We start from the raw sequence: 13,497 nt of genomic DNA on the forward strand, positions 1-13,497 counted from the left end.
CTTTTTCAGTTTCCGTAGGAAGAGTAGCCTTTGTTGGGCTTTCTTCACCAGATGAGAAGTGTTGATGGACCATATGATATCCTTTGTCAAGTAGACTCCAAGGAACCTGATGTCATTCACACTCTCCGCTACCCCTCTATTTATATGCCGAGGGAGATGAGTGGACCTCCTGGATCTCTCAAAGTCTATAATGATCTCTTTGGTTTTTGTGGTTCAGAACTTTGCTGCTGTTTGTGCACCACTGAATCAGATGTTGACTCTAGAGACTGCTGTGTGTGTGAAAGTCCTAGGCTTTTCCCTGCAGTTTGTAAAATCTTCACTGGAAACACATTTTCCTCCATTTTAATGTTTGATGTGAAGTTTAACAGAAATTTGCGACCTGTATCTTCATACATGGTTGTATGAATTGTGCTGCTGCTGCGTGTGATTAGATAATTGGATAAATAAGTAGGTGTACAGGTGTTCCTCTGCGAGTGGCACATTTTTTTTTGCCTTAAAACAATATCTATTCAATAAAAAAAAAAATAGACAATAGATTCTATTGTGGGTTGGTTTTTTTTTTTTTTTTTTTTTTTTTTTTTTGGGAAATACTTTTATATTAAACTTTACTGTTATTATCGGGAGAACCCAACCACAAAACACATTCTCTCACTATGTAGAAGGTATAATAACATTTAATAACACTTTCTTATATTAGACTCCCTAGATTTATTCGTTTCCTCTTGTGTCTGGAATTAGCAATTTCTGTAGGCAGATGAAAAGAAAAAGCTTTAGTAAAACATTAAGACAGTGTTGTTTAAGTGCTGCGTCCTCAAGTGAACAAGCTGTCAGTGAAAGCAGTGTACCGAGTTAAGTGTGTGTTGCCTCTGCTCCTGACATCTCAAGAGGTTTAAAAAAAGGCTCATGACATTTCTTGAAATGGCCTCTGGTCTAGCATGAACAGGAACTGCACGCAAGTCGTAGTGTTCAGAGAAAAGTTTCCCAGAACCTTTGCTTGACTTTGCTTTTGTGATTCCATAATGCAGAGCATGTGTCAGATTGACTAAATAAATTCCAACATATAAAGGGACAAAGGGGGTAAAAGGGGGTGTAACATTAGAGTTGAAAATACCTTTCAGGTAAGACCTCTCAACTCCAATTCTGTTGCTTGGGGCTGTGATTTGTTCTCCACAGTTTGAGACATGGCCCTTAAAACCTTTGACAGTGTAAGCATAGCTCCTGCAATGAAGGCTACGTGCATCTCTCCGAAATTACATTATAGAACAGATGATTCTTTATTGTGCAAGCAGAAGACCGATTCTGACAGATTTTTCTCTCTAATGCAGTGAAACGTATGTTTTTTTATGATAAACATTTAGCCTAAACATTCAGAGTTTCCATATTGAATTTCTTGTTGTTATTCCAGTTGAACTAGTTAGATATTGGGAAATCGTGAGTTAAGGTCACAGGAAGGTCTTTCTTCAGTAGCTGCTTCTTGCAGAAGTGTACTAGACAGTAGTCATTAAGGATACACCTTTCAAGTTTTCCCCTTAAATGTGTCCTTTAGTGTTGCAGACACCAACCGAATATGAAGAAAAAAATACAATCCAAGAACAGGAATCCATCTTTATACGATCTCAGGATTACTCCATATTTCAGAAGAAGCCTTTATCACCACGCGTACATTGCAGCACAGTGGAATTCTTTTCTTCACATCTCCCAGCTGAGGAAGTTTTGTTCAGAGTGCTATTGACTATTTAATAGGGACTTCAAGGCTGATTTATTCTTCAACATCTGTGAAGATTTGCAGGTGTATGTTTTTATTGTGCACATGTCCCTCAAATTGAATTTTGTGTGGCAAAATATCACAAATAGCAGATATTCAAGTAACACTGAGTAGGCCTGAATCCTGATGTTTCTTTTTGCACTTTAGTGCCAGAACACACGGAGTGCAGTTCCTGCCAGCCTCAGTCTGCCGACCGCAAACAGCACCACCTCTGTCAAATCCTGCGCCATCAGCGATGCCAACTGGCCCAGAAACCGCCAACGCCCGCCACATCTCAGCCGGAAGCAACTGCTGAAAGTTTAGCGCCGTGTCGCGGCCCTCGCCGCCAACCTGGGAACTCAAGTGCAGCTCACGTCCATCCACCGGGGGAAGCAAAACGCTGAGGGGTCTGAAGTATTCTGCACCAAAGCTCACCTCTCAGGTGTGACCTCTGACTGTTTCTCACTGTACCCTCAGTGCTCCATGTATTGTCTTAGGCAATACATTTACTGCACATTACACCTCTTATGACTTGCTGTTTAGCTAATAGGCTGTACCTTATATTTTGTTGCCTAAAGTAATTCTCTTATCTGAAACAGTCAGGAGTGACTTTTACTAAGAAAAAATGAACAAATCAGTAACCAGGGCATGTGCTGTTTATTTGTTTTTTTTTTATCTGTAATTAGTAGTAAATGTTATAGTTAACACAGAGCTGATCATTTAGGTCCATTGTTGCAGTTAATAAATCCTAATGTACCATACACTGTACCTTATATATTTATTATTCATCTTTGATTCAACTGATCATGGTAGTGGTAGTACACTGGTAAAAAATTAGACCTGGGCAATAGGCTGATGCAATCATCCGTCTGCGATGGTTGACATGTGAGCCAAAGCTAATGTCTGACAGATGATGATGATCATAGTGTTTTGTATTGAAACTGGTGCATTGGGCATGGTAATATAAAAAAAACATTGGCTCACGCCACAACACTGTAACCGTAACTCGGTGTCCTCTATAATCTAATCAGAACAAAACGCTGGTAGCAGTGCTTTTGCAAGCTGCTGCATTCTGACTGCATTGCAGACGATTCACGTTGAATATCTTAATACGACATTTTATTATACACTGATCAGTCATAACATTAAACCCACTGATGGGGAATGTGAATTTCATTGCTAGTGACACCTGTTAAGGGCAGGAATACATTAGGCATCACGTGAATAGCCAGTTTTCAAAGTCGTGTTGGAAGCAGGAAGAATGCGTAAAAATCTGAGCGATCTTGTTGACCATCTTTTAGATGACTGGATCAGAGCAAGGTGGCCTGGTCTGATGACTCAGGGTTTCTTTCAGGGTTGTGTGCGTCACGTACCTGGGGAAGAGATGGCACCAGGATCCACTATGGGAAGAAAGCAAGACTGCAGAGGCAGTGCTGGGAAATTTTATGTCCTGGAATTCATGTGGATGTTGCTTTGACATGTACCACTGACCAAGTACACCTTTTTTGGAATATTCTACCATAATGGCAGTGTCCTCTTTCAGCAGGATAATGTGTCCTGCCATACTGCAAATTTGGACTTCAAATTCTTAAGATCTCAATCTAAACGAGCATCTGTGGGATGTGCTGGACAAACAACGACTTGGTTGAACCAAGATACGGCTGCACACCTTCAGAGGGCATGTGCAGTCCTTGCCTCGATAGGTCAGAGCTGTTTTGGCAGCCCAAAGGGGACTTGCACAATGTTAGGCAGGTGGTTTTAATTGGTGTGTACTTCCTGTGTCTGTTTCCCTGTTACTGATATTACCAAACAGTGCTTGGATTGCATCCTGATGAGTTATCAGGATACAGTAGAGCAAATATTTCACTTCTTTGAAAGCAACATACTGAAAGTTATCCATACAGTTCAGTTTTTTTCAGAGAGATCAGATGAGTTGCAAAATTATCCTAATATATTGCTTCACACACTGTCTTTATTTATTATGTATGTATTTATGGATTTTTGATGCACTAATTGTAGGTTGACTAGTGCTTGGTCCAGGCCTCAACAATCCGCAGATTTGTCTAGGTTGATGTACTAGGATGTGGGTGTGTTCGGTGTTTGAGAGTCTCTGGCCTTTACCTATTGGATCGTCTGGTTCTCCTTTCTTTTGGTTTAATCGATGAGAGTCAGCTTTGCCCCTCAAATGCTTGGTTGAGTATTGTATACTAGGTTTTGGTCGAAAAATTGCGCAAAATTACAAATGTGTATTAACCTAAATCCCCTAGTGTGATGATCACCATTAACTTTACCTGCACTTGTTCACACACTTCACTCCACCAGCTTGGACTTCTACGTCTCTCATTGCATACAAAGCAAAAACGAATGGATTTGTTTGGCTAAAACACCTGTACTGTCATGTGGTGAAATCAATAAAGCTTTTTTCTTCTCTGCTGCTTAACTGATAAGTGGAATAGCATCTAATTTCCCCACTATACTACTTGTGTATGATATTCCTATGTATTTTTTTTTTTAAGCTATCATAATCAAGTTTAGATATGGTACCCAGTCTTAATTACTCCTAATGGGTTTTCTCTTGTCTGATGTTCCCATGTGTATTTACAATTTATTCTACACTTGACACTGTTCTTTGTGAGGCCCTTTATAAATGATTTTTTATATTGTGCTTATAGTGATGATCCTTGGCATTTTACATTACATTATATTTTTGTTGTTGTTTCTTAGGCATGGCTCCCATTCGGGACTCGGTCAGCCACTCCCCTAACCAAACAGGTGATGCTTTTTTTTTTTTGTTTTTGTTGTTGGTTGCTAATTGTAGTGTTCTGTGGGGTGGGTGGGGGGTTTTGGTGTTGGTTGTGTGGTTTGGTGTGTGTAGGCAGGTGTGGGGATGTGTGTGGGTGGGAATGTAGCTCTGCTGATGATTTTTATGAAATAGGGTGTCCCATTGAGTGTTTGCATTTGGATATATAATGCAGAAACTTGCACTAATTACCAAATATGAATGAACAAATATGGTTTGAATTTCAGTATTGTGAAAAATTTACTTATCGTAACCTAGCATAGCTGGTCCTGTTGGGATTGGTCCATGTGTTTTTCCCCCTCTATCTGCAGCTATGCCGAGTAAATGAAGGTCCTGAGGGAAATCAGTTCTTCAGTTCTTTTCCCACAATCTTTGCATAAAATGCTACAAGCTTTCCGAGGTGCTATTTTTAAAAACCATGCATTCATAGCAAAAGCAGTGGTCAGACCCAACCCCAAATTAAATTTGCCTGCTGTGAATACCAGTTCACTAAAAGGGAAAGGACATGGACCATGAAAGATTTATTTGTTTACTAGGATTTTCATTTTCTTTGGGGTAAAAATGATCTTTTGACCTGTGAATTTGATATCACTCTTGTGATACCTATATATAAATTATATAAATATTTATTTATTTTTGGTCAAAAGAAAATGGAGCTGTTTATGTAACAGGCATGTCTGACCCATGCCTCACTGTGTGCTTACAGTTAAGGTAAGCACAATTTAATAAAGAAAATTAACGAATATAACAAACAGAAATAATGTTATAATGTATATCCTCTCAAACCTGTGAGAAATTTAGTGTGACTCAACAGTATCACGTGATTAGTTGCCAAAAACGTCTGTCTGGATCTCGGCGAAGTGGCTTAACTGTAATCTGTGAAATGTGTTACAAACAATTTATATTTTGCGTATCAGTAGACAGACCTTACTTAAAAAGGGGGGTTATGATGTGAGGTGTCACCTTTTTTTTTTTTGTGTTCTTGTTGTGTAGAACGTTTCACTTTTCTGCATTTTTTTTTTTCTTCTTGCTTCTGACCTAAATTATTCATGAGCTAACATTCCTGAGCACTCTCCTGTGTTTAGCATATAATTTATAGAATAAGTTTGCGTGATACTAGTTCAGTTCAGTGACATACTGTCTGCTGTTCAGAATTGTACAGCACACATGACTTAATGATGCTTGAAATCTATAGTGACACCATTTTTTAAATGTAATAATAAAATGTGATCTTTAACTGCTCACTTCTTTTACTTACTTTTACTTCTCATTCGTTTGAGGAATTTCTGCCACATGAAAAGTTTTCCGCTATTGTTCCATGATATCCGCTGTATTGCAACTTGAAACCACCATGACAGCTTTTTTGGGCTTTTCCCTTTCACTGTCTGTGTCGCATCAAAAGGTTTACTTGTTTCTTTATTTTCATTTTGCTGTGTCTGTTGCTAGCCCACTCGATGAGAACAACCACAGACTTGGCAAGTTCAGCTCTTCAGTGCGATTTGGCAGCCATTTTTAGAGTAGCAAGCACAGACTCGCACAAATAACTTTGCTAGAAAAAAGAAAGGAATGCTGAACGTTGCATATTTTGGCTTGACCTTGCCTGTTCTTGAGTATTGTCACCATGTCTGTCTGACCGGGAACAAAGCTTTTCTCCTCTTTTTAATTTTTTTTTGTAAAAAAACATCCGTACACCCTTAAAATATGGGCTCTTGTGCTCTCTGCGTTGTATTCACTTTAACTGTCTGATCCTCTGTCATGCTGCAGTGTCATGCTGCTTTAACAAAATGGTGGGCGCTGTGCTTCTTATTCAGCCAGGCTGGAATGAGACGCTTCCCGTGGCGTGAAATGTCTGCCAGTTTAATACATGCAGTGGCGTAGTATAGAGTCTGGGTCAATGAAGATCTGTGGTTCATAAGCTTTACTGAATTTTCCCAGTGTGTGAGTAGTGAGTGGAAAGACTGGCTTGAGATATACTGCAGCACCGGAGAATTAATGTGATCTGTTGAGTGAACCCCAAAAACCGTGAAAAGCTACTCAGATGTATGCGGCATGTCATTTTTGAAGCATTTTGCAGTATGTGTTTATATATTCAAAAAAAGGCTATTTTGTTTTGGCTTGTTCTGTAAAAGTGATTCTAGACCATTAGCTTTTTTGGTATAGATATAAGATATAAACTCATAATGGCTAAATCTGAAAACAGGTAGCATAGGAAATTGTAGCCGTGCTTAAATATAATGATGTAGGGGCAGCTAACTACATATGAACATGTTAGCCTTCATCCGCTTAGAAGCTGTTTAAAGAGGGGCAACTATGGGGTATAGATTTTAAATAGCTTTATTGGAAAAAAGGTCACATGAGGTTGTGTTTTTTTGTTTTTGTTTGTTTTTTTTTTTTTACAAAATTTGATACCCTTAGGCTTTATTAAGGCTTTTTTTTTTAAACTATAGTTCTCTCTTAGGTTATCTTGTATTGTTTCTAAACAACTCTTATCACTTGTGTTCACAGGTTTGGATCACGCTGGTCTGGACCCTCAGTATGAGAATTCACCCTGGAGCTCTGGCTCACCCTGCAGTGACTCAAACAGTAACTGGGGCAAAGTGATTGTAGACAGCTGTGATAAGGGAGCCTGGCCTTCCATCACTGGTAGTGACCCTGAGCTGGCCTCAGAATGTATAGATGCTGACTCTGTCTCCAGCTCCGGGTCTGAGAAAAACCTCTGTATGATGGCGTCTGGGATTGCTGGTGGTGACAGCAATGGCAATAGGCAAGGCAGCAATCAAGGTTCTCATTTTATGGTTGCAAATGGCAGCAATAATATGGCTAATGGGAGTGTTAAGGGTCCTTGGGGCTCAGTGCTAAGCACATGTCAAGGTTCTGGAGAGAGCCCCAGTGACAAGCTGGCAGAAGGTGGTCATGGAAAAATGAATGCATGGGGTACCCAAGGTCCCTCGACTAATGGAGGTGTAAATCCAAGCACTTTGAACCCAAACGCCAACCATGGTGCCTGGCCCGTTCTTCAGAATGCCGGTCCCAACTCCCACGGGGCTTTAGGCAATGGGAACGGGGGTGCCAACACTCAACGAAGCACCATAGGTCAAGTGCCCAACATGCAGAGTGTAAACTCTAAGATGTCTTGGGGAAGCCTGCAGGAAAAGGTGGTCGACTCTGAAGTCAATGGTACAAGCAAGGTTCTAAGTGGGCCGCCTCAAAACCTTAACACTGAATTTAACGGACCAAATAACACTACTAACCCTATGACCTCTAGTTTACCAAACTCTACAGGTTCACTGCAAATGACTGAACGATCCTGGCCTGTGAGCACAGGGGGATCCCCTCAGCTCCAAACTTCTCCTGTCTCTAACGGCACTTCCATTTCTCAGCATGGCAACAGCGAGGGGATGAACAGCGGGTCCTACGGTACAGCATGGGGTGCTCCGCCCAGCACTACTTACTCTGGAGACAAATGTTCTGTCCCAAAAGGCCAAGCTGTGGGCGACACTGTGAATGCAACTCTAATGCAGTCCGGAACTAATGGATCTTCTGTGAGCGCTGCTTCTTTCAAAAATAATAATAACGGAATCGTCAGTTGTGGAGGAGGCTGGGACTCTCAGTCCACTGCCTCTCAAAATTTGACTTGGGGAGCAGGCAACAGCATGGGTGCTGCTGGAGCCTCATGTCCCTGGGGTAGCACCTCTTCTTCCTCGTCGTCCTCATCAACGTCTTCAAACACTGGCACTAAAGTCTCAAGTGGGGAGTGGGGCGCATTGCCCAGCAACAATCAGCATTCCAGTGATGGCACAAGCGGGAGCAGGAAGGGAACAAATGGGTGGAAGTCCTTGGAAGATGACGCTCTTGGGATAGGGAGCGGTTGTCAGTCATCCCAAGGCAGCACATGGAACAAATCTACAGGCAGTGAAGGAAGTGGGGAAAGTTTGGGACCTCGTAGTGAGAAGGATGGACAGCGCAGTGGCAACCGCAGGAGGGGCAACCAGCAAAGTTTGATTCAAGCAGCTCTCTCTAGAACCGATATGGACCCAAGGGTGCTATCCAACCAAGGATGGGGACAGACCCCAGTCCGACAAAACACTGCCTGGGATGTGTCCAGCTCTGAGAAGAAGGCTGTAAATGGGTCACAAGGATGGGGTGGTGCTTCACCCCAGACATCAATCTCCCACAGTGGATGGGGAGACACCCCCAGCACCAACACTAATGATGCTGGTGCATCTGGATGGGGTGAGCAAAAGCCTACCTCTGGATGGGGGGAGACCAAAACTCAGAATGGCTGGGAAGACTCTTCAGCCGGAATGAACAAAGGTAATTCATCTTGGGGTAACTGCAAGGATGACAAATCCCCTTCCTGGAGTAATGGACAAAAGACTAAACAGGGTTGGAGTGGATCTTCTGGAGAAGGATGGGGCGGAGAAGGGTCAAGAGGAAACCACTGGGGCGAGCCGCAAAAGTCTGGATCCGGAGGGTGGGATAGTGACAGCGACCGTTCCGGTTCGGGTTGGACTGAGACAGGGCGTTGTAACACAAACAACACTTGGGGAGGTAGTGGAGGCACTACCACTCCTGACCAAGGTGGTCAATCAGCTGGATGGGGAGAATCGGTGAAGACTAACAATCAGAACCAAGGCTGGGGTGAGCCAATCAAACCAAGTCACTCCAACCCAGCCTGGGGTGAAGCCACAAAATCCAGCAACCAGTCAGAGTGGGGAAAAGGCCAGGATGCCAATGCAGGGACCTTCAGGGCAGGAAATGGAGCTCAAACTGGAGCCAAAAACAAGCCGACTGGATGGCTGGGAGGTCCGATGCCTGCTGCTGTAAAAGAGGAAGAGCCGACAGGTTGGGAAGAGCCATCACCTGAATCTGTCCGGCGCCGGATGGAGATTGATGATGGCACTTCCGCATGGGGAGATCCAAGCAAGTACAACTACGGCAATGTGAACATGTGGAACAAGAACAACTCCGCAGAGCAGGATATTTCACAGCAGCAACCACCTCCTCCGGCCCCATGCTCCATGGGGCAAAAAGAGAAGAGCTCAGGTATGGTGCCCTTTACTTTTTTTTTTCCCTCTCATGTGCACAGGCAGTGACTCACAGTCTGTATTTATTTACTGCTCTCTAGTCATGCCTTAGGAATTCTCTGCACACTGTCCTCCCACCTACATGCACACTCTGTCCTACTTTCCCCTCCCCCTTAATCCTTTTTTTCAGTACTTGTGCTAGCTAACAAAGCCATAGTGTCATGTCATGTTCTTGTCTTCGGTGCGTACTTGCAATGTAAAAAGAAATATACAAAAGAATGAAGTGAAATTTGGCAATCAAGCATACACATTAGGTTCTGACTGAGGTGTGTGTTACTATGTTAAACATGTAAAGAGGAGTTGTTTTTAGCTAGGTTTTCATAGTTAGGCCATAACATTTATGAAGAATCCAGAGAAGATATGGCTATTCGGATTGGCACTTGGAATAATTTCAGTAGTGTGCAAGTAGTATAAACAGTATAAAACAATCCATGTAATCAGGTTTTATATCAACACGTCATTAATATTAAAATGTAGCTCTGGTAAGGTGCAAGCTTCTTTGAGGGTTTAAACTGTTTAGTTATGGTATAATGTGCTACACAGATTATACTATAGCCTTGTTATATTACTATAAATACAATATACATGTTTTACAATTTAGTAGTTTGTATCCCAAGGTGAATAATATAACTTGCTCAAGAGCTAACTGTCCTAGCTGTGCATGTGGGGTGTGCATGTGCGTGCGATGCAAATTTGTACTCCAGCCACAACTTTGAAAGGTCAAACATGGTGTTTCTCTGAGCTTAGCTGTACTTGATGAGAAGCAGGCTAAGGTTACAGTCATATGCTAGCAACTTGAGCAGGGGGGCACACTGAACTGAGCTATTTCTGTCCGAGGAATGCAGGACATGCGCTGAACGGTGAAAGTGCAGGAACCCCAGTGGTCAGATGCAAACTGATCCAATCAGCAACACAGGAGAGTAAACATGGGTTACATAAGTGTGTTTATATTGGGTGAGTGGGTTATTGTGAGGCCCGGCGCTAGAGGACAGAGCTGTACTCAAACATAATGCATTGCCAGACACAGTTCTGAGAGTAAGAGGTATGATTCATTAAACATATGGAGTTCCATGTAATTCTTGGATGAAAGATCTAGATTAATTAAAAGATCTGTTGCAAATAAAACCGTGTCTTACTAATAGTGCAATGACCACAATTCAGTCACCTGTCCATTCAGGAGATAGACTAGGGACAGCTGCCATTGCTGTATCAATGTTTTAGGGAAGATTTGCAATCATATGATCATATTTTACATGTGCTTCTTGTACTAAATCGAGCAAAAAGTGAAGAAGAATCAAAACTGAAAGTGGAGGCGCCAGTGACGATTATGCCCTGAGTAAATTGTTCTTGATGTCCCTTCCACAAGATAGTTCAGCTACACCTAGTAACTACTGTAAAGTATTTCTGATGTGCCACATGTTTGTGTCCAGGATGGGGAGAGCCATTTGCAGGTCCTCAAAAGGCGGAGTCCTCATCATGGACAGAGCCTTCGGTGGACATTGGTACGTCTGCGTGGGGAAAGCCGATGGATTCTGGGTCGAGCTGGGAAGATCCGGGAAGAGAGAACAGAGGAAATGGGTGGAACTCGCAGTCACAGCACAAATCTGGTGAGACAGGAAAAATCTAATAATCTTTTTCTATTTTCTTAAAGAACCTTTATTATGTTCAAATAATTGTTTATATTGGATACATTTATATATGTTCCTGGTTTTAGAACAGAATGGTGTTTGCTCTCCCTGTTGTAAATTATTACTGTTCCTAATGTTTCTCAGTCATCACTGTCTTTTTTTTTTTTTTCTCTTTATGCTGCAGGACCGAAGCCTGTGCAGAGCAGCTGGGATGGGGAGATGGCGATGCCTGCTCCCTCTAACTGGGGGGAGGAAGAGGAGGAGGTGGAGATCGGCATGTGGAATAATAACACACCACAGGAAGTGAATCAGTCAGGAAACTGGTCCTACTCGAAGAAGGTCCCTCCAAAGGTAGCTACATAGGGATGTATGCCAGATGCTTGTGTTTATTAGCTTGTCCAGAAAACGTCATTTATATTCTCTTCTATTCAAAGGGATTTATTTTTTTTGGACCACTATAAAGTATTTCTTTTGGCCCACCTGGAAAAGCCATCATTCAGAGCTCAGTTTTTGCTTAAAGTTTAGTTGTTCTTTCACTTGATTTTTTGTATTTTTAAAAAATGTAGCTGAACAAACATGTCACTGTTTTTAAAAAGAAAATCTTAACCTAATGTTAATTCCTAAAATATTTTCATCTCTGTAGGAATGCTTGTGAAAATTAGCACCAAAGTAATCATGCAAAAAAATGCTACTAAGTCTGGCTACACACTAGACGATTTTATGCCCCATTTTGGGCCTAATATGCCGCTTCCAGTGATCGTATCAGAGAGTGATGTCTCAAACCATGTATACGTACATATCCATGTATATATCCTATGTGTGTGTAACAATGCAACTTTGTAAGTTACCCAATTTTGTGTGTATGAGTGTTTGTGGTGTTTATATTTTTCACTTAATCTTTTCCTTCCAGATGAACAAAGGCACTGGGAAACCTGACGATCCATGGATGAACCAGTTTGTGAAGCAGTTCAACAGCATGAATTTCCCTGTAAGCTTTTTTTCCTTTTAAAATGCCCGTAAAGCCCCTTTCACACACCAGACCCTGAACATTCCAGCAGTGCTGGCTTGTTTTGTCCAGCACGTTCAGGCACAATGGAAGTTAGGAAATGATGTCAGACATGTGGAATGGAGACATTGGTTTGAACAAATGTGTCGAGCATCATCAGTGGTAGCACTGCTGATTGGCCTTGTTGACTGATTTGGTCTTTTGCTTGTATACATCTCCCAGGTTTTTGCTCTAGTTGTTTTCACAGAAGTTAAAAAAAAGACTTTTCAATGCAAACTGGTGGTGGTGTTGAAAAAGAAATTCCATATAGCTTTCACACAGCTTTGCCATTGTCCTTTTTTCGTCTGTTAGTGTGAATTAATTCAATCTGCTTTTGTGTGTTATTTGTAGAGGGATTCTGAAGACTCCCTGAAGAGCAATAAGATGGACATGCCTACAGGTATACTTGTTGTGGCTTCTTCTTTTTTCTATTGAGATTTTAAACAAAAACCTGTGTAAACAATAAAAAAATATATTTCTCTGGGGATAATGTACTATTTTGTGCATTAAAGTGGATATTCCTTACACAAATAAACCCAAACTGTAGTAAGTACAGTTGTATATGGGGAGTTATGTAGCTACTGTTACACATTTTTAAAAATAAAAGCCTCATTTCTGATTGCTCTTCTTGCTTGGACTTATATAGACCTGAACCGATAAGACCTATGTATCTAAATGCTATATAAGAAAATGGCGCAAGTTCAGTTTTTATTTTGACACCGGTTTTGTGGAGAAAAAAAACCCCTGATATTTAAATGAATGTTCAATAGCTGTTATTATTCAGATAAGCAGAGTGCTGAGTTCTTACTCTTAACAGAAATCACGATTAAAGCAAATTGACTGTTTTCATCTACAGGAATGATGGATAAAAGGATGGATATGGATAAACATAGTATTAACATGCCATCAGCCTCACGCCACCCAATCCACAAAGATCCGTCGCCCATCGATCGCAATTCGTACATGGAGAAGGTCAGTGAGCTTTTAAGGTTAAAACGGCAGTGCCCCGTTTCTCTGCTTCTCCCTTCAGCGCAGTGCTTTTTGTAGCGCCCTCTGCTGTATGTCTTGAGCTTCACCTCAGTTTTTCCTGCTAGACTAGATTTGTCTATTCAGGGCTAAATAAATCAGTGTAATAAGACATTTGGGCTTTTCATCGGACTGTGTTTATAAAGGCTGCATGATTATTACACTGG

At 41.6% G+C, this 13,497-nt stretch overlaps 1 protein-coding gene across 4 annotated transcripts in view; it reads left to right on the plus strand.

Moving 5' to 3' along the window:
* Positions 1-13,497, plus strand: part of LOC131365066 (trinucleotide repeat-containing gene 6A protein-like) — a 35,127-nt gene that overhangs the window by 10,950 nt on the left and 10,680 nt on the right. For 2 of the 4 annotated variants that reach the window (XM_058408674.1, XM_058408690.1), the window contains 8 exons: positions 1,913-2,186; positions 4,469-4,516; positions 7,050-9,590; positions 11,062-11,238; positions 11,444-11,610; positions 12,170-12,247; positions 12,656-12,704; positions 13,161-13,276. In XM_058408674.1, the coding sequence (XP_058264657.1) occupies positions 4,471-4,516; positions 7,050-9,590; positions 11,062-11,238; positions 11,444-11,610; positions 12,170-12,247; positions 12,656-12,704; positions 13,161-13,276 (3,174 nt within the window). In that variant the 5' untranslated portion in view covers positions 1,913-2,186; positions 4,469-4,470. Of the gene's footprint in view, positions 1-1,546; positions 1,790-1,912; positions 2,187-4,468; positions 4,517-7,049; positions 9,591-11,061; positions 11,239-11,443; positions 11,611-12,169; positions 12,248-12,655; positions 12,705-13,160; positions 13,277-13,497 lie in introns of all 4 variants that reach the window. The other 2 variants (XM_058408682.1, XM_058408699.1) reach the window with 2 other exon arrangements.

This window comes from Hemibagrus wyckioides, linkage group LG02 (genome assembly GCF_019097595.1).
Source record: "Hemibagrus wyckioides isolate EC202008001 linkage group LG02, SWU_Hwy_1.0, whole genome shotgun sequence".
In the NCBI taxonomy this organism is placed as follows: domain Eukaryota; kingdom Metazoa; phylum Chordata; class Actinopteri; order Siluriformes; family Bagridae; genus Hemibagrus; species Hemibagrus wyckioides.